The following is a 20,728-nucleotide window of genomic DNA, read 5'->3' as shown; positions in this document are numbered from 1 at the left end:
CCACCCCCAGATGACTTATCCCCACTATATTTTTGGGCCTTAGGAGAGGAGGGTTTAGGTTTATTCGACTGTGGCTGCTTTTGGGACTCCTCGGCTTTCTGAGAGGCCCCCTTTTCTTTGTCCTTCCTACTGGAGTCCTTGGGGGGGGGGGGACACCCGGTGGGAGACCCACTTGTCAGCCAGCCTAGCCAGCTTATAGGGATCCACGATGTTCTGGTCAGCAACATACTGACGCAGCTCCGGTGAACAGGCTTCAGAAAAATGCTCAAAAAACAGGTGGGACAATTCAACAAAAGTTTTCACCTTGTAACCATCAATCCACCCCATCATATTCATGTGCGCAGCACTCACCCAATCAACCCAAGACACATTCTCTCTTTTCTTAAAATCCCTGAACCTTTTAAGGTATTGGGTAGGTGTCTTGCCAAACTTGGCAATCAAAGCAGATTTCATACACTCATACTGACCCCTGTCTTCCACACTCAGTTTCAGAATACAGTCATACCCAGTCTGAGGCACTCTGCTTAGCAAACACTTAGCCCAATCTCTTTTGTCAACATCATGAATTGCACAAGCCATTTCAAACGCTTCAATCCATTGGAGGATATCAGAACCCTCCACAAACACACCAACCAAATCCTTCATAAATTTGGTGGCTGGGGACCTGCCACTCTCAACTGGTTTAGCTGAAGTCTCCACTCTAGCTTTCTCTAGCTGGATTCTTTGGTGCTCAGTGTCCCTGTCTTTGAGTATCACTTGCTGTGCCAACTCCTTTCTTCAACTCTGCTTCGGTTGCCAACTTTTTGCATTGAAAGGCTAACTGTTCCCATTGTAGCTCCAATTTTAAAAGTTCAATCTTCAGGGCTTCCCCCTGAAGAGCAGTGCTTGGGTTCGGAACAGAGGCAGCAGGAATGGTGGCATTCCCAGAAACAGATTCAGTAGAAACCCCAAGGGCAGAGTCCTCATTGGTTGCATTCCCCCCCTCATCAAGAGTTTCACCATCGGTCTGGTAGTCCACCAGGGCAGCTATCAGCTCAGCCCTAGACTTATCCACAAAGTCTAACTCCCTGGCTTCACAAGCACTCTGGAGAGCCTCTAAGCTCATCCGAGTCAATTTACTATTTGCAATAGACTCCATTGCTTGTAATGCAGTTATTTTGTACGCAACCAAACCTTAATTTAATAAAGTGCGGATATTTTGTAAGTGGCACGGTTATACACTGATTCTTAAAACCATAAGCATCCCACCGCTGCCACCAGTGTAAAGACTGGTAGGGGGGGTGTCTGTACTTCCGATATCTATACGGTGGAGGAGAGGCACAGAGGACCCCAGCCAAGATTCTCTATTTGGTAGCAATGGACGAGCAATCGAGGCCTAGCTTCTCAGGAGGTGATGCAGGCTTGTTCTTAAGTACAGTGTAGTCCCTGAACCCCCACAAAGGAATGTTCACACACTGTATTACTGAGAACAGTCTTTATATAATTAATATTCAAAGGTATGTACACGATCACAATAACGCACTTTGTACTTGGAAATCAACAATGATAAATATATACAATTCTAAAGTGGTACCACCAATGTTATCGAATCTCATTAAAGTGCATCAACTGTACGGTTAAAATGTCACACAGATCAATAACGAGGAAACCAGCAATAGAGATAGGGAGGAACGTAAGATGGTTGAAACGGTAGTATTCTTTCCTCCTATTAAGGTTTTACCCCCCAATGTACCTGGTGGAGTAGAGTTCTCCGAAGATGCGTCGACCGATCCTTCTTGAGTGACTCCCTTTAAAGCAGGAGCCACGGATCGTCGAGAGGCGTCGGAACTCGGCTTTCGCTGTCACGGAATCGACGGCCCTTCTTGAGTGCCCTCCTTTTAAGGCAGGAGTCACGGGTCGGCGAACGTCCGACGAACAGGTTGAACTACGGCCGTGAAGTGGCAGCTTCGTTCCTAGCGGTGCTCGTCGAAGACAGAGCGTTGGCGTCCTGCCAGGAAGAGGCGTGCGGGGCACCTCGGTGACGATAGTTCTGGACCGCAAAGAGATGAAGAACTGTGGCCCAGGAAGGGCGTTGAGTCGTCGGCGTCTCTGTGGTCCTCAGGTGGCGGGAAACCCACCAGTGGATGCTCCTCGGCGCGTCAACGGTCGGGCCTTCTCCAGCGGGCGACGATGCAGACAAGAGTGTCCGATGATCAAATGAAGTTCTAAGACAAACGGGAGCACGGCGGCTCCGGTCCGCGACGGTGGTTGTCGACATTGGCGGACAACAGTCAGAGTGCTTCTCTTTGAGATTCCGCGGCAGTCCCCGTCTCGGGTCGGCAGCCTGTCGAAGGTCTGTCTACCAGGGAGCTTTGGCAAAGATCAGCTGGTGCACAATGGTCTCTCGTAGCTCAGGAAGAAGGCCCTTTACCAGGTCCTCTGGGTCAGTCCTTGGAGGCACAGCAGCTTTCAGATTGTGAAGGAGAGCAACAGCAATTCTTCTTGTCCAGCAGGGCTTAAAGGTCAAGCTTCAGTTACTCGTCGTAGTGGACTTCAGCTCCTGAACACGATTCCTAGCAGTGAGAGGTCCCCAGATATACTGTTGATCTCCCGTTCATTCCGCTGGGTCACACTCAAGCATCCAATCACGACTAAGGGCATTCATGCAGACAAGCAGCCAATCAGGCACACGAGGTATTCAGGCCATTCACTTCTCTCCAGACACTCACAACAAGTTATGTGTATTGGGACAAGTACCGAGCCATTCAACACTCCAAACTGCATTCATACCGGTTTCGGGCAGGGCTGTCTCAGTCCTTGTCAACCACCAGATACTAGACGTCCACAACGCAGAATGCATATTCGTCACACTCTATTCACCCGGGCCCCACCCACAGGAGGTACCCACAACATACATCACTGGGAAGGCTCCAGCTAGTCTGGCCGGGCCTTCACAACAACACCATATATGGCATTTTCCACCCAACAGCCAGTCAGGGGGAAGGGACAGAGTCAGGGCTTCCCAGGACTTTGGGAAAACAAGGTAATAGGTAATAGAAAGCAAGAAGGCACAGGGGCCATCTTGTTTTCCATCAGGAATCAACGGTTCCCAATGGCAGGGCCGGGGTATCCCCAAAATGGAGGATACTCTGCGCACCTGTCAAATTCAGCATGGAGCTGCCACCAGCCCATACCCTGCTCTGCAGGCCACCCACAGGTGCCCAAAAACATACACTAGGGGCACAGGGTTGTACCCCCCCACCCATGGGTGCCCTAAGGGTATCCCACGGGTCCGTTCACCAAACCAAAAGAGAGAGCTGCACCGCCAGGAGTCCCACATGAACTCCTGTGTCGAAATCACGACAGAACACACGATAAAAAACAGTAAAGGACACGGATACGGAGGCCCTGTCCCTCCGATGCATTGCCAGCATCACAATCCCCTAAATGCTTTGTTTGTTTATCCTGGTGTTCAAACTCATTCCTACCTTTTACAGTAGCACAGGCAGCAGAATATTTGGAGCGTGTTCCAACTGCTGGAACATCACTCCCATCACAGTATATTACATTTACAAATATCGAAAGTGGGATGTCTGGGGCTGCTGCATCTACATCTAGTTTGAAAGACCATTCCAGTTCATACATCTGTTGTAGCTCTGGCTTGTAATGATCTTTTTTTATATCTCCTACTGCCTGAGTGGATGCCCATTGGACCCACCTTCAGTGTAGTGCCTTTGCGTTGAAGATACTAGTTTGTGTAGCTGCTTCTAACTGCACTAAAGGTGGGTTTATGTGCATGATTTTGTTTGCAGCAAGTTTGCATTCCCTCTACACTATTATTTTATTTGTTTATTTTTATTTGTGTTTATGGTTAGTATATTTTGTAGCAAATGTGTAAGGTTTATTTTATTACAATTTAAATTGGGTAAGACTGACTTGCATACCCACTACAGTCCTACTTAAAGTAGGGAGAAGATAGCTGAAAGCTGGAGGCTGGGCCTGGAGGATGGCTTGCTGTCTCTACAATCCAGAAAGGTCCCAAAATATCAAATCCATTGGCAAAAAACACCTATCAAAACCGTCATGGTCTCTTAGGAAAAGGGTTAAAAAAAAAATACAGTATTTAGCGTCAATTATAAGTATCATGACGGAAACATAAGCCAAATCTGAATAAAATGGTTCCATAGGCATTGAGCCGATTGCTGCCATGGGTAGTAGGATTGCTTCCCTATGCGGTACAAGGTAAACGATTAGTTCTCCCAAAAAGCAAAATGAGAAGGCTTTCTGAGCTTCCGGAGCCCAAAAATGCAATGTCAAAACTTCAAAATACATGCAGAAAAAAGGAACTGGACTCCGCCCTTCCCTCGCCCTTAGGACATAATGGGGAGAGTATTTCCTGCCCGTTTCTGGCATTCCAGCCTGACATAATTTCTCCAGGACTAGTGAACAGCTCTGACTGCCCCTACCAGAAACTGTTATTCGCTTTATAGCTTCTAGTTCGTTTGTTTACCAGAATCCTTATGATTCTGGTAACGTTTTTCTTTTTTTTTAACATTCACCAGAGGATTCTGACCTTACAGACTCCAAAGGATTATTTATCTCAGAAGCACTGTGCATATATTTATATCCAGGCTCATCAGTCAACCATCTTTCTCGGATTTGGCCTAGCCTGGAACCCACATCAATCTTCCCTTGTAGTCTTTTAGGGCTTAGTTATTGTTTACTAGACCATTGGGTGCTATTTGGATAAACAAAACAGCTTTTTGAACACATCCCAGACCATTAGATTACAGCACAGAATATATGCCACTCTCAAAGTCCCTGTGTGTTCCAAAACAACTGATTAGCTTAGCTTGAAAGATCAGAAATAGGTCGATCAACTTAATTCAACCAAATTGTAGACTTTCAAAAATGAGTATATGTAACCACGTATAACCAAATCTACATTCCTGTTAGTTTTGCACAGCATTCCTTTGCTAACTGCACTGTTGAGTTCCTGGGTCTTCCTCGGTGAAACCCTCCTTTGACTACTTCTGCTATGAGTGAGGAACTCAAATGGTTCTCTTTTTTTTAATCCCCCCCTCCCTCCAGAATACCCTAATCCAGAAAGTCATTAAGGTACACTTTCTAAGCCAGCATGTTCACCAGCTTCATAAGGCCACTATAAATACGATTTTTCTTAGGATCTCTCCAGATTTACACACATCCGATTGTCACTCTGTTTTAAATTTAAGTAAGATCTTATTAGGAGAAAATATCCACCCAACAAAGAAGCACGTATTCTATTGTGTGTGGGGAGCCCACTTCATAAACAAATATGTGCTCGGTTTTGGTTATTGGTTAGAAACTGGACAGTGCAGGGCCTAATATTTAAGTAAGAAGGCCATCATAAGGATTGGCAAGAGGACGGTGGTCAATATGAAGATTTCAGGGTGACCGAGTGAAGGACTATCTTGGGTTCTAAAAGGGAACAGACCTTCTCATCTCGGGATATGCCAAATCACATTTGTACAGGCCTCAGCAGTTTTTATGCAACAACCGGAGCTGAAAACAGTTGAAAACACAGCTAGGATTGTCACTCCAGCCCGACCTCGTGCCATGAGGATACCCCCCCTAAGCCCCTCACCTCCAGATCAGGAAAGGCCACCACACCGCTAGCACAGATTTAACATACAGGTTTTTATGCAGGAAATATAGAATACAAATGAAAATACAGACAGACTTGCTCACTGTTCCAGTCCAGTCCCAGAATTAAGTTGCCCAATTCTCACCACAGACCTAGGACATTCAAAGCATCACAAGACTTTGCACACATTTTCAAGCATTGCAAGACCTAATACAATACAATAAAGAATAGCACACCAGTGCAAAACAAAACATGCAGAAATTGCATATGCCTATGCGTTCTCGCGCTTTTGGACTGGAAGGTGAAGGAGATGGTGGCTGCCTGGGAACTCCCCTCATATAGCAAATGGTTGTGGGAGGCGTGAATCTTTGGGTTGAGAAAGAGCTCACCTAGGGATATGAAAAACTCAGCCCCCATCCGCTTTCTCCTTTCTAATTGTGCAATGGGCAACAGTGAACATCTCTCTACCTCACATTAACTTTCACACGTGGCTGTGCTTAGCCTCCTTTGTCTTTGCCCATCAATGGGCAAAGAATGGCATTCATCAGGCATTCCTCAAGCGATCACAGTTGGGGCTTAGTCGCGGGCCACATGCCCTTCAAATTTGCAGTGATTTCTATGAGCTGCGAGGCACTGGTTGTCTGAGCTAATGGGACCTCATTGTGGCCGTGAATGGCTGGCAGGTGCAGAAGTTGTAGCATTTGAGCCTGCCGCCAGGAGTTACAAACTCTGGGAGTGTTTGTAGTAAAATTAATATAATGTCCTCCAGGCCCAAAACATAGGAACCCCCCCTTGAGGAGCTCATGCTCCCAACATGTCCATGTTCCCCTTTACCCTACCATGGTTCCATTTGCGTAGATTGGGAAAGTTGTTCCTAGGGCGTTGGTGTTTACTTCTTCCAAATCAAACTTTGCGGATCCTGACCCCAGAGCCGCTGCCATGTTTGTTTGGCCTTCGGATTCACTTCTGTAAAGAATTGGTTATTTCTTTTCACCTGATCACCCTGTACTTTATAGTAGCATTGAAATTATATAAATGTATGAACATGGAAATCATCAGAGAGAATAGAGCATAAGGGATAAAGACAAAGCATGTACAGGCAATATTGTATACCTAAACTCTGTTCTGGTTGGGCACAACTCAGATTTACTGGCCGTTCGGTGCATGAAATGGCCTAGGGCTGGAATGGAAAGCGGTCCTGCCATTTCACTCAATCAAGGAGTTTATTCATGACGCTGTTCATCTGACAAGGTTATGCATGTTGTTTGTCTTACAGGCTTCATTACTAACAGCTAGCAAGATTAATGTCACCTTCAGAAAATGGAAGTGGCAGGGAAACTCCGTGGAGGGTAGCCACAGATCAGAATAGCGGAGTGGGTAGCCTAGTATTGGTGGTACCTAAAAGAGCAGAAGGGCCTGTAAAAAAGCAACTAGCCAAGAGTTTGAGCAGTGATCAATGTTTTGAGCCAAGCACCTTCTTAGAATGATACAGGTGGGGTACTCTTTTAGTTAATTATCATGTTTTGAGGTTGCAGGTTTTCACTTTCAGTGTCTTCAAACACTTGGCAATTTACAAAGTTCCAAGCATGCAGAGTGTTTGTCATGGACCTTTGCCACAGCCGAAACTCTCCTGTCTGAGTTTTAATAATGCGCAATAATGTGGGGTTGTGCCTTTAGCTAAGCATCATGTTGTTATGAGGTCTACACATTGTTCAACATTATTAATGTGCTTTTTTTGTTTTTCACTTTAGCTAAAGTAACCACCCACCTGCCCTCCAAACGAAAGCGTGACAATGTATCCTAATATGCCAGGTGAGTGTGAAAGACATGCGAGTTAGCCGACGACGGTTTCAATTTTCCTCACTGCACCTACAGTCTTTCCACTGTGGGACAGTTATGCATTTCAGTTTTATTGTAAGGTCTTCCCATGGGTCCTTCAAAGTTCCTACCTTTCAGAGAGGGAGACAATGGAGGGGCTGTGAAAGAGTTTAGAGAGAAGCCAGAGATGGACTAAAGCAAGAGATGGAAAGTAGGGGGGCAGGGAGGAGAGTGTTTAAAAAAGGTCACGAAGCAAAAAAAATTGCTGTAGCGAGAAAAGAGCCTTCGCTCTTTTAATTTTTTAAAAGAAGTAGCTCGAGACAAGGGACCTAGAAGTGGGCATATACGTGGGGAGTTGGACAGAGAGGAAGGTGGAAGCAGAAGTATTAAATAGAGGAGGCTCCAAAAGGGGAATGAAGGGAACGAAGGACAACTGTACATTTTGAGGAGTGAGACGTGTACAGATAAGCAGTACCTTTTGAGACAGGCCCTGCTCACATTGATATTAATCTTTTGTGCCTTTTTAGGACAGCCCGGGTACGGAGCTCCGGGGTACCCAGCAGGGCAGAACCCAGCATACCCAGGAGGCCACAACCCTGCATTTCCTCCAGGCAACCCTGCATTTCCTCCAGGCAGTAATCCTGCTTTTCCACCAGGGACTGTGCCGCCTTGTTCTTACCCTGGCCAACCTGCAGGCATTCCAGGAAACCCTATGTTCCCTCCGGGGCAACCTATGGGGCCGGGGTACCCTGGCCAGCAGCCTGCCTATCCTGGGCCCCACAGCGGGCACCAGCCTTTCCCTCACCCTACTCCTGGCTACCCCATGCCGGGGGTAAACCCTATGATGCCTGGAGCTATGGTAGTGGGACCCATGGATAAGAAGATGAGGAAGAAGATGAAGAAAGCTCAGAAGAAGGCTCACAAGAAACATAAGCACGGAAAGGTAAGAGGGGTACATTGTAATGTGGAGGCATGCCAGGGAGGAAGCTATGGAGGGATTAAAGGGGTTTGAGTGCAAAGGGTAGAATAGTAAGGTATGGAAAGTACAGGCATTGAAATTATAAACCAGAAGGGTGTGAAAGTGTGTTCAAGGCCTTACGGCGAGGTAGAGGAACTGTCGGATCAGGCAGAGACATGGTCCGAAAAACAATGCTGATGGCTCTGATGGTTTGCTACTACTTCCTAAATCGGGATTTAACTTCAGACTGCAGCAACTCTTCTCTTAAAAGCCTCAGTTAGATACCATCAATTTAGAACGGATGCAAATACCTTTTCTCTGCATGTGTGTTCTGTTGTAGCTGAGGTTTTAGCCTACAACCCCAAGCCAAAGCCTAAAAAGTTAAAGCGCTTTATTAAACCACACACACTGCTTAGGGCTTTGGTTGAATTGAGTGAGTAACTCATAACAATATAAGTCCATCAGGATTTCTGGTGGAATCTGATATGTCAGTATTTCCATCTCCCGCTTAGGCTTTGCCAACTGGTGGTCAGTCAAAGTCTTTTGGGATTTACATGTCCCAACACCTCTTTCCTGGCTCTTGTGGTTGGTTGGTTTTTCGTCCCACTTTTTGGGATAATGTTCACTTCTGAACCTGGAACCTCTACTCTTAGTGCTTTGAGTCCTCTGTATGTGGGCCAGTCGTCAGACTCCTGTTCTTTAACAAGATTACGATGGGACCTGAGACAACTGTGTTGGTGCTGATTACAGTACCTCTCAGTCTCACTCAGCATTTGGGTCTCAGCCACACTGATAGGCTCTGGAGATCTATACGCATGTGTGATATTTTATAAATTGCAAACCTAGCTGCGCAGCAGTGGAGCACTGTACATGGAGGATGTATCCAGGGAGATACGAGTAAGGGTTCAGGGAGGAACTAGGATGGACAGGTGGAGCAAGGGAGGGTGGCTGGGGAGGACCAGATGGAAGAATGTGGGTTGAGTGGAGTTATAAGCGATTCTTGCCTCTTCGATGACTCACAACAATGTGCTTGTTTACTCCTCTCTTCTTGGTTTGTCTTCTCCCAACCTCTCTCCACTCTCCATTGTTTTGTGTCCCGACACCATTCTTTCCCAAAAGGATGATGTCAGCCAACATATTAATTGTCCACAAATCTAGACACTCTCCTAACTCTGAGGTCCCCCGTGCCAACACAAACTGTTATGATATGCCTCGGAGACTGTATTTCTAATCCACTGCACAGTGGTCAAGGATTGTCCATATACTCCTCCTTGTACCTTATGTGTAGAATGTCCCATGTTGGTAATAAGTTGAGAAAGAGCCTAAAAAATGCCATTCGAATGGATTGTCCTCCCACGTATTGCTCATCTTTAGATATGTTGTCACCCAGCTCTGCTGCTTCGGGAAAAGAATTTTCACCAGAGGGCGTTGTGTTCGAGGCCGCAGAGTCATAGTCTCTCGAGGGCCACAGTCAATGTCATCCGCTGTATAAAGGGCTCGAGCAGCGCCCGTTACCTCAGTTCCGTTTTTCTGAGCAACTGCTTTGTGTCACAAACGGCGCATAAGTTTTTTTCTCGACGATGTCCTCGTCATCTACTCCCACCACACCCAAGACGGGGTTAAAAAAAAATGTCAGAAGTGTGGTAGGAAAATGTAAATAACCGACCCCTATCGGAATTGCCTCTGGTATCTCAGCCCAGACCATCGAGTTGACGAGTGCGGTTCTTGCCAGGCCATGTCCAATAAGGCTCTTAAGGAACGTAGAGGTAAGCTGGTGGTGGGGGGAGGAAACTTACAAGTCTTCTAACAGACAAAAAGATTCGGATGAATGTTGTCGAAAATCTCGACATGGGTCGAGATCGAGCAAATCCTCCTCGTCTTCGACTAAGAAGTCAAAAAAGCAAGTCACAGGTCTTCTTCCACCTCTGAGAGGAGAGTAACGTATCCATCTAAGCACGATTCCCCTGAAAAATGGGAGGCCTTTAGGGCTTCAATGCTTAAAATATTCGAGAAGGCGGCCCAGACACCCCTCGAAGTTGCCGCATGGTGATCATGCCTCTACCCACTATAAAAGCGACGGAGGGAAATCAAAATCGAAACACGCGAGAGCCAAGAAAGAGTCGAGAATGTAATCAAGGGAAAGTTCCCCGACACCTTGTACTAAGACAAAACCTCTGGATCATAAATCGGTGGTAGCCGAATCGACATCCACGTCTGAGTCGATACTCGACACAGCAGAACACTACTGCGTCGAAACCGCCGACGAAAATGGCGTCGACGCCTTTGACTGTATCGAAGCCTTCTTCGAGATTATCGAAGCCTCCTTCGAAAACATCAAAGCTAGCGTCTTCTTTAACGACGCCTTTATCGAGGCATTCTTTAATCCCGATACCCAAGTCGACGCCATTGCCCATGCCTAAGTCGATTCCACCCTCTTTACCTGAAAAAGCTTTCCATCCTCAACCCAGACAGTAATTTTGTCAGATCCATGTAATCCATTTTTGAAGAACACTCCTCTGAAGAGGATGTCACTTCAGTTGGAGTTGGGTTTGGAGCCAGAGAGGTCCCTGAAGAGCTAGTGGACCCAAATTCCAAGATAGCAGATATTTGACTGTCTACAAAATGCCAGTGGCCTAGACACTTCACCTGAAGTGGAATTTGAGAGACCAGACCCTACAGTTCATGCTGATCCTAGTTATATAAATCTCGTGGGAAGGGTCATTGATTTTATGGGTTGGAAGGCAGCTTCCCCAAATTTCAACCAGGTTGACATGACAGACATCCTGAGTGAAGGTCCTCGAAGTGTTCCTGTTCTTCCATTCCATAAAGCACTTCAGAAGAGAGTGATGGTAAATTGGAATACTCCTGATTCTATTTCAGCAGTAAACAAGAAATTTGTACCAAAATGCAGGCCATCTTTATCAGATCCGGAATATCTATCTAAACGTCCCTCCTCTGAAAGTGTAGTGGTTCAAGCTGCAACCTCCTCTAGGCAATCAGCTTACCCCTCAATACCACCGGACAGGGATGATAAATAAGTTGATGCTTGGCCCAGGAATGTTTTTTCTTTGGGCAGCATGGCCCTTACATTGACTAATGTAACTTGTACTTGAGCAAGATTTACATATACCCAGTCGCATGACATCAGTGGCTGATCACATCCCGGAAGGTGAGGAACGGGATGGTTTCCTGGCTATAGTAAAAGATGGTAAAGAGGCTATGGAGGAATGCCTTCAGTCAGGACTGGACACTGCTGATAGTGTAAGCAGGTCCATGGCATCTAGCACGGTCATACGCAGGTTTGCATGGCTAAGGAAATCTGGCTTTGCACCTGATGTGCAATCTAGATTACTTAATATGCCCTTTGATGGCTTGAGGTTGTTTGGCAGCAAGGCGGACGAGAGCTTGGAGAAGCTGCAGACCTCAAAAGTGGCAGCAAAATCACTTAGCGCCGCTATAAGACAGCCTCAACAACATTCTTACACAGGCTCATCTCCCTGGAAGAGTCGCCCCTTTCGTTTTTACTCCTCTTTTGGAAAAGGGAGGGGGCAGACCAGTCAAAGAGGCCAACAGAGAAAACCCTTTCATGGTGGGAAACTGAGAGGTGCTAGATCAGCCACAGCAGCGGCTACCACCTCCTCAGCCACTGCTGCAGCCGCTGCAAAGCCACTTTGAGGTCTTCACCCACAAGACCCCGGTGGGAGGCAGAATCACTCGGTATCTGGATGAATGGCGGGGTATTACGTCAGATGCCTGCGCACTAGAGATAGGGACCCATGGTTATCACCTTCCTTTTCATCGAACGACTCAAGATCATCCACCGGGAGCTAACTCTGTGAAAATTCCAGTCCCACTCCTTGTGCAGGAGATTTTAACCCTGCTAGGGAAAGGAGCAATAGAGCATGTACCTGTAGCGGAAAGGAACAAGGCTTGGTGCTCCCCTTATTTTCTCATCCCCAAAAAGGACAGAGAATTGAGATCCATCTTGGACTTAATAAATTTGAACAAATTCCTCAGGAAGGACCAGCTCAACATGGTGACCCTTTCTCAGATCCTTCAGGCTCTTCAGCTTCAGGATTGGCTGGTTTCATTGGACCTTCAGAATGCTTACTTTCATGTGCCAATCCATCTCAAGCACAAAGTACCTGAGGTTCACAATTGGTGGTTCTCATTATCAGTTTCAGGTTCTACCATTTGGGCTCCGACCCTGAGCGTTTTCACAAAACTGATGGCAGCGAGTATCTGGAGAAGGGGGATTCATGCCTACCCTTAACTGGACGATTGGCTAATCAGGGCAAGTTCACCTGAACGAGCCCAGGAACATCTGGCCTTGACCTGCCACTTCTTAAACAGACTGGGCTTCTCCCTCAATTACAAGAAGTTACAAATGATTCCAAGCCAAAGACTCCAATTCATCGGCGCAGTCCTGGATACTTCCCCAGGGAAAGCTTCCCCTCCCGAGGAGAGAGCTCACCACATTCTGCAGATGGTAACAAAGTTTCAAAATGGCCAACATCTACCGGCATTCGACTTTCTAAGGTTGCTAGGCCTCATGGCATCCTGCATTTTTCTGGTGCCAGAGGCCAGATTGAGGATGAGATCCCTTCAATGGGCCCTCAGGACTCAATGGTCCCAATTGTCGGGGGAGATGTAGAAGATCTGACCAGTCCCAGCCAAAGTGGCTCAAGATCTCCTATGGTGGGCTTGCAAGGAGAATATCCTCAAGGGGAAACCTTTTTGGCAACCATGGCTGGCGATAACGGTAGTGACAGACGCCTCCCTCATGGGGTGGGGAGCCCACACCAACAATCTGACAATAAGTGGTCGTTGGTCTCCATCGGAGTCCAAACTACACATCAAACTGTTGGAGTTGAGAGCAATCAGCCTAGCGCTGAAGGCTTTTCTGCCCTCTGTACAGGGAAAGAATGTCCTGATAATGACGGACAACACAGTGGCCATGTAGTACCTCAACAAAAGAGGAGGCGTGGGATCACTTCCACTGTGCAGGAAATGGCAATACAGCTCTGGTTCTGGGCATGCAAGAAGGAATCTCTCCATCGGCAATTCACCTAGCTGGAGAGCTGAACACAGCGCCGGACCCTCTGAGCAGGCAAAACGGTCTCCCACGAATGCGAGCTAGCTCAGGAAGTCCTTCAAAAGATCTTCGCCCTTTGAGGAACCCCTCAACTGGATCTGTTCGCGACTGGTGCCAACCGGAAGTGCGAGCTGTACTGCTCAAGGGAATTTCCTCCAGGAGGAGCTCTATGCGTTTGTGGTGAACTGGGTATTTCCACTGCGAACTCCTTAAAATCTGCAAGGAGCTGGCCAACCCTGCTGCAGTCTCTTCCCCTCCTGTTGCCTCCCAGGCTCTTTGCAATGCCCTTGCCTCTCACTTCATTTACAAAACCCAGGACATCCTGTCCACTCTCTCCACCCACACCCCTTCTCTTCCCTCTCCATCTGTGCTTGCTGACCCTTTTTTAGCCACCCTCCCACCATCCTTCTCGTCCTTTCCTCTTTTCACCCCTGACGAGGTTGCTAGACAAGTCCGATCTATGAAAGCCTCTTCAAAACAGGTTCATCCCTGTTTCTCTAAAACCATCAAGGACCACATTGACACCCTCACTCCGGCCCTTGCTGATCGTTGCAACCACTCCTTTGCCTCTGGATCCTTCCCCTACCCTCTTAAGCACTCCTTTGTGCATCCTCTTGTCCAGCTAACTATCGCCCAATTTCCATTACTCCCTTTCTTGGCAAACTCCTGGAAAAGTTGGCCATCTCTCAGCTTAACCTTCATTCCAATTCTGTTGGCTGTCTCCATGACCACCAGTCTGGCTTTAGAGCTGCCAGAAGCACGGAAACTGCTTTCCTGAACATCCTTTAAGATCTGCTCTCCAACTTTAACTCTAACATTCCCTCTATCCTCATCCTCGATCTCTCTTCTGCCTTCGACATGGTCAACCATACCATCCTGCTCAACCGTCTCCCTGAAAACCTGGCTATCACTGATCAGGCTCTGGCCTGGCTGACCTCTTTCCTCTCAGATCGACCCTCCCAGGTCCAACTTGGGTCCTTCCTTTCATCTATCTTCCTCTGTACCTGTGGTGTTCCCCAGGGGTCTAACCTCTCGCCCTGGCTTTTCAACCAATACCTGCCAACTCTTGCCCACTGCATTGCCATTTTCTGCTCAAATTTCCAGTGCTACGCTGACGACACTCAACTCATTTTCAGGCTGCCCTCTGCCACCTCCTCTCCCTCTCTCATCTCTGATTGCCTAACTGACATTCAAGATTGGTGTGCCGCCAATGATCTTTGCCTGAATGCCAGCAAGACGGAGATCCTCCTCATCGGCACACCTTCACCATCCGTTCCCCTCACTCTCTGGCTGGCCTCCCTTGGCCCTCCTCCTACCCCCACCTGCGAGGCTAAGATCCTTGGGGTCATCTTTAACTCCTCCCTTCCTTCTCCGCCCACATCTGAGGTCTCTAAAAAGTCGAATTTCCGACTGCACCTCCTCAGAGGTACTCTGCCTTTCCTCACCTTCCCCCAGAAGCTCATGGTATCCCAAGCTCTAGTTCTCTCTAGCTTGGACTATTGTAACAGCCTCTTTCTAAATCTACCTGCCTCTACTCTCCGCCCTCTGCAACTAATCCAGAACAGGACTGCAAGACTTGTCCTTGGCCTCAAGCCCTGGGATCGTATCTCTCCAGCTCTGAAATCTCTCCACTGGCTCCCAGTGGGTGCAAGGATTAAATTCAAAACCTCTGCATTGTCCACAAGGCTTTCTGGGGCCTGGGTCCAAAATACCTTCAGCTATACCTCCGCAAATACCTCCCCTCTCGAGCTCTTCGCTCCTCTACCTGCAACTCCCTCAGGGTCAGTCGTTTTTCTAAGAAACGAGTTGGGGGTAGATTTCTGTCTTCGGCTGGGGCCTCCCTCTGGTACAGCCTCCCTGCCACTCTAAAACTTGAGGAGAACCATCTCCGGTTCCGGAAGTACCTCAAGACCTTCCTTTTTTTCTCCTGCCTTCGCTCCCCCTCTCCCCTGCTGATCTGTTCTCTCTTGGCACCATGCACCTGGCCACCCTCTGTCCTTTAGGCCCAAGTACCTGCTCATCCTGCCGCACTCCCGCACTGCCTCCAGGCCACCCCTTGCACTAGGGTCTGTATCTGTACCCATACAGCCCCCCCCCCCTTTTTCTTCCTGCACTTATCAGACCTACCCTGTCTGCTGCCTTAAACCTAGCACTTGCAAATTGCTGGCTGCATTACCACTGTTTGTTTCTTTTATTATTTATTTATTATTTATCTGTTTCTCCTCTGCTTTGCACTTTCCACCTCTCCCCATCCATGCACTTTTCCCCTCCCCCCTCTCCCATGCACTTGCGCGTTCTCAATGTCACTGGGCCTAGTAAGATCGCTGTTTTGTTCTCCCCTGTTCCCCTCCCTTGCCTTGTCGCGCTCTGAAACACTTGTGTACGAGCGCAATAGAAATAAAATATAAATCAAAAAAACCTCTACGCGTTTCCTCCAGTCCCTGTGATTCCTCAGGTAATCAGGAGGTTGAGAAAGTTCAGGAAAACCATGATCCTAATTGCCCCGGATTGGGCCAGGAGGGCGTGGTACCCGGACCTTCTGGACATGTCCATCTGCCCTCCAATACGTCATCCACAAAGAGAGGATCTTCTCTCGCAAGAGGAAGGTTGGGTTCCCCATCCAGAGGTAAATACACTCAGTCTTCACGTATAGTTTCCGAGAGGCTGAGATATAAGGATTGGGACCTCCAGGACGACGTAATGGAGATTTTGCTTTCGGCCAGAAGGCGAGCAACAAAATCCCTGTACCGGTGTCATTGGAATAAGTTCAGTAACTGGTGCAGGGATAAGCATGTGGATCCATTTCTTTGTAATACTCCAACAGTACTTTCTTTCCTCTTACACTTGGCCAATTTGGGGCTCCAAATTGGCACTATAAAAGTATATCTGGCAGCGCTATCTTTAAACGTTCCTCAGAAGAGGTGTCCTATTTTAAAATGCCCTTAGTAATTCAATTCTTGAAAGGGCTAACAAATGTGCATACGCCCGCCCCTCCCGACACCTTTTTAGGTGCCCATCTGGGATTTTAATTTAGTCTTACAATTTCTCGTGTGCCCCTTTCGAACCTTTACATTCTTGCCCATTAAGACTTCTCACTCTTAAAAAATGTTGTTGGTGGCTATAACATCAGCCCGCAGGGTTAGTGAGTTGCAGGCACTTTCTTGTAAGCCTCCCCACACCATTTTCCATAGAAACAAATTTATTCTAAAAGTCAAACCATCTTTCTTGCCTAAAAGAATTTCTGATTTTCATCTGTCACAGAAAATTGCCTTACCTTCTTTTTATCCTCCTCCTCGCGCTAGTAAGGAAGAGGAAAGGTTGCATAGACTGGACCCAAAAAGGGCTCTCAGTTTCTACATTTCCAGATTGACAAATCCTCGACAATGTGACCAACTATTTGTTGGGTATACTGGACACAAATTGGGCCTTGGAGTGTCTAAACAAACTCTATCCGGATGGATAATTCTAGCTATCTCGGAGTGCTATAAATTGGCTGGAAAAGAGCATCCAGATGGATTAAAGGCATGGTCTTGTAAAATGTTTTATTGTCCCTACGGGTCGGCCATGTTTTTTTAAGCCTAAGTGGCTCGATTTTAGAAAACTTTCCTATGGACCTTACCCGAGTTTTAGTCCATTAAACGCACGTGAAAACAAGCACCAGGGAGCCGCCATTTTCTGATAATCCTATCTTTTCCCCCATCGCCCTGGCTAACCTGCTTTTGCGGCACTAAATCAATTCCCCCGCCCCTGAGCCTGACATTATCAAAACATTCATATTCCCCGCCTCTCTCCGTGACGTTACTGTGCTGCTTAGGCAAACGCGCCCAGTCGTCTTCTGCGCGACTCCACACAGAACCCGGAAACCAACACAGATCAACTCACAACACAGCGCGCCACAATTCGGAATATGAAACTGTACTTTAAAATGATACAGCAACACCGTACATTTGGTAAAGTACATTTATTTGACATTAAATGTTTAGAGAATATTCAGCAATTGCCATATGAACTCCGAAAGCCATTTATTTTCTTTTATCTTTATCCGCAATAACTGTTCCGTTTCATCTTGAGTCATGCGCTGTTCCTTTATGGTACACAGGGTGTTCATTTTCGTAAAAAGAATCACTTTGGAAGCACGGTGAACCACAAGGCTGTTCCATCAACTAGGCACTAGTCCAGCGTAAAGGTTGATCTGTTGCTTCTAGCCACTAGTACAGCGTAAGGGCATGTGGGCCCTTGGCGATCGTCCCATAATATGGTGATCGTGCTCCAGTTGTTGACACGAAGCTGCAGGTGTCTGCTGAAGAATCCATCCACCGGTGTCTCAAACAGATGGCAGTGGCAGAATGGGATCAAATACCTTTTATGAAAACAAAAAAATTATAATTAGTTCCGCTAGCCGAACTTCATTAATATTACTCATTTTATTTATTACGGCCGATCAGAAACTATTTGCTTGCAAGGATAGTTCAATGGAGTATGTTTGTCTCTAAAATCAATGCGAAAAGTAACGAGATAAATCGAGGCCAACACACAATGATAAACGACAGTTAGTCTACATGCGTGAGGAATGATATGATATATGATATGGGATTTGTAACGTGCCTATACTCAAGTGTTTCTAGGCGTGACGAGGCAGGTGGGGAACAAGGGCAGACAGACAACGATCCTACTAGGCCAGGTGTCTTTCTGATCGCGCATGGGGAAGGGCTGTACATGGTTAGTTGAATACAAATTAAATATTAGGGCCAGCTGGTGGCAAGTGCAAGGTAAATGCCGGGAGAAGGGGCTGAAGGATACAGAGACAGTCCCGTAGTGCAGGTAGGCAGTGCAGGGAAAAGTGGCTTGGCCAAGGACCGAGATCGGTGAGACCAGTGGACCTGCATGCCCATGTGCCCACTACGAACACGTTTTACTTGCTTTTCCTAGCTCTTCATTCATTAATTTATTCATGCATCCATTCATTAAATCTTCATTCCGGTATAAAAGCGTGTAAAGATTTACTTACATTATATTTGAAATTTCCATTTTGTCTCTTCGTAATGCAGTCTGTAAAACGGACCGTGCTCTTGACAACGATTTTTCGTATACTGAACTAAAATGAAACTCGGTCTAGTTTCTGAATTTTCTGCCTTATCGTCTCTTACGTTATTGCGCACTCACTTCAAATGTAGTTCTTTCGGCATGGTCCCTGTCTCAAGGTCAAAAAACAATAGACCCTTATACTTCCAGTGCGACTTGTGGGCCTCATCTGGGCGCTGTCCTTCGCATTCTTTATTTGCAACATCACGTAGTATAGGCATCTGTGAGAACTTGAAGTTTAGAATCCGTCTATGTAGTGCGCCTTAATGTGCAAATGCGAACTGGCTTCTCTCCCAAATGCCACGGCCCGCTTGGCTGGCGCATTCTAAGTGCCCCAATTTTGTCCCCGTTGTCTGCGAGCTTTGCAGCCCAAATTGAGACATTTAATTTTTGGCGGAAGGTCAGGGAAAGTTTAAAGTACCACAGGAGTTGAGTTAAAAGTGAGATTGATTGTTTGTTAGTTTTATTATTTGGAATACGAAAGCCTCCCCTCCGTTAACAGTGCGCAGCATTTACATTTACATGAGATGAGACGTGAGAAAAATATATACATACACATGTGAGGTGAATAGAGAGAATTCAAAGATGACACCCAGCTTGTTCGCCACCCATGATGGTGAAGGTAGGGGTTAGGTTTACAGGTACACTGTACAATAACATTCATTTACAAAAAGACAATCGTATTGCAATTATTTAAACCGGGATTTGTACTTCACAATCAGCTGTGCTTCGGGTGGGCATGGCACAGTCGCAATGTTTGGTGGCAATGGATCACTGCTCTGCACAGAAACGTCCAAAATTCCATATCTGTGCTTCTCTAACACAGCAACAATAAGGCCTTTCACAAAGTAGAATCCATTTCATCATAGACTGGTTTGATCACCCATTGCTTACTTCATTTTGAAAACACCTTAGTGTAGCGAGGCATCCTTACTTTACCCCTAGTCCTAGATTGTTCACGTCCGACATTGCTGTTATGGGCCAAGACCGCTAGTAGAGTGCGATGTTTCATGCCCCGAAAGCTAAAATGCAAGCGCTTTGGCCTGTACTTTAGGCACATATTGTGGAACACCTCCAAATCTCCTGTGTGACAGAATTATGTCAGTCCTCTCAAATCTCTTGATAGAGTTTTGTCGAAAACAATCTTCTCAATGGCTTTGTGTGTCGGTGAAGATGGAATCAACCACTTCTTCTTCCGTGCCTCCTCTGGGGACAAAGGGCCATGTTCACATTGGTGGAAATGTTCATTTGCTGTCCAGCGGTGAACGTTGGTACAGTGGTGCATCAGTGACAGCCATTTTTCAAGTAGTATTTCCACTGACCCCTCACAAGTTTTTGAGCTCCACCAAAGATGGTTGGTGATAGAATGTGACCACTGCAAAATACTTTCAAAACCTTTTTTTTTCCCTGCACCCGAGATTTTCTTATTGATTGATTTAGCAAGATGCCATACGTCAAATTGATGTTTAATATGTGGGAACTGCTCTCTCATTGTCTTGGCAATTGAAACGTGTCTATCCGTGGCTATGAGGTCGATGTGCATTCCCCTTGATTGTAGATATTCCACTGATTTTATAAATCTAGTTTCTCCATGGCCACTGACGATGTACATTGTGTTACCTGCACGACCACCGAACTCACAATTTTCTTACTATCCATGTCCTGAAAGTGGTAGGTGCAGTACTTGGCAGAAAATCCAGGGCTGTCGCACTGTCCATCGCCGGCTAGCCTGAATCGTTTGCCTTCGAATGTACTTGCTAGAGACAATTTTTCAATTTTCCAAGCATCACTAATGGCTGGAAATAGATAATCACGTTGGTATATGTAGTACAGCGCTTTAAAAATGAAATGGAGTCCCACAAACTGAAAGAAAGCCTCTGACTTTCTAAAACTGGAGCCACTAAAAAGTGATGCAGCTGCACACAGTAGATTGCCTGCTGGCAGTTTCCCCAGCATCGGTTGTGCAGACCATTTGAACCTATGATTTAATCTACAGGCGGCATTTATTTTGACTTTACTGCCTTTTATTTGACGAGTCACATTAATCAATGGCTTCCCACATACTTTCCCTCTAATGGAATGCACACATTTCAGCATACTTATAATTTCCATCAAACAACTGTTGAATACAATGTATTTGCTCTCTTTCATTAGACTGTCATCCTGCGTC

General features: G+C 46.6%; 1 protein-coding gene across 2 annotated transcripts in view; it reads left to right on the top strand.

The window, feature by feature from the left end:
* PRR13 (proline rich 13) overlaps nucleotides 1-20,728 on the top strand; it is a 192,745-nt gene that overhangs the window by 137,398 nt on the left and 34,619 nt on the right. For both annotated transcript variants that reach the window (XM_069653308.1, XM_069653309.1), the window contains 2 exons: nucleotides 7,357-7,417; nucleotides 7,951-8,366. In XM_069653308.1, the coding sequence (XP_069509409.1) occupies nucleotides 7,399-7,417; nucleotides 7,951-8,366 (435 nt within the window). In that variant the 5' untranslated portion in view covers nucleotides 7,357-7,398. The remainder of the gene's footprint in view (nucleotides 1-7,356; nucleotides 7,418-7,950; nucleotides 8,367-20,728) is intronic.

This window comes from Ambystoma mexicanum, chromosome 3q (assembly GCF_040938575.1).
Source record: "Ambystoma mexicanum isolate Mex_15411 chromosome 3q, UKY_AmexF1_1, whole genome shotgun sequence".
NCBI lineage: Eukaryota > Metazoa > Chordata > Amphibia > Caudata > Ambystomatidae > Ambystoma > Ambystoma mexicanum.
This window is presented reverse-complemented; position numbering and strand designations above follow the sequence as displayed.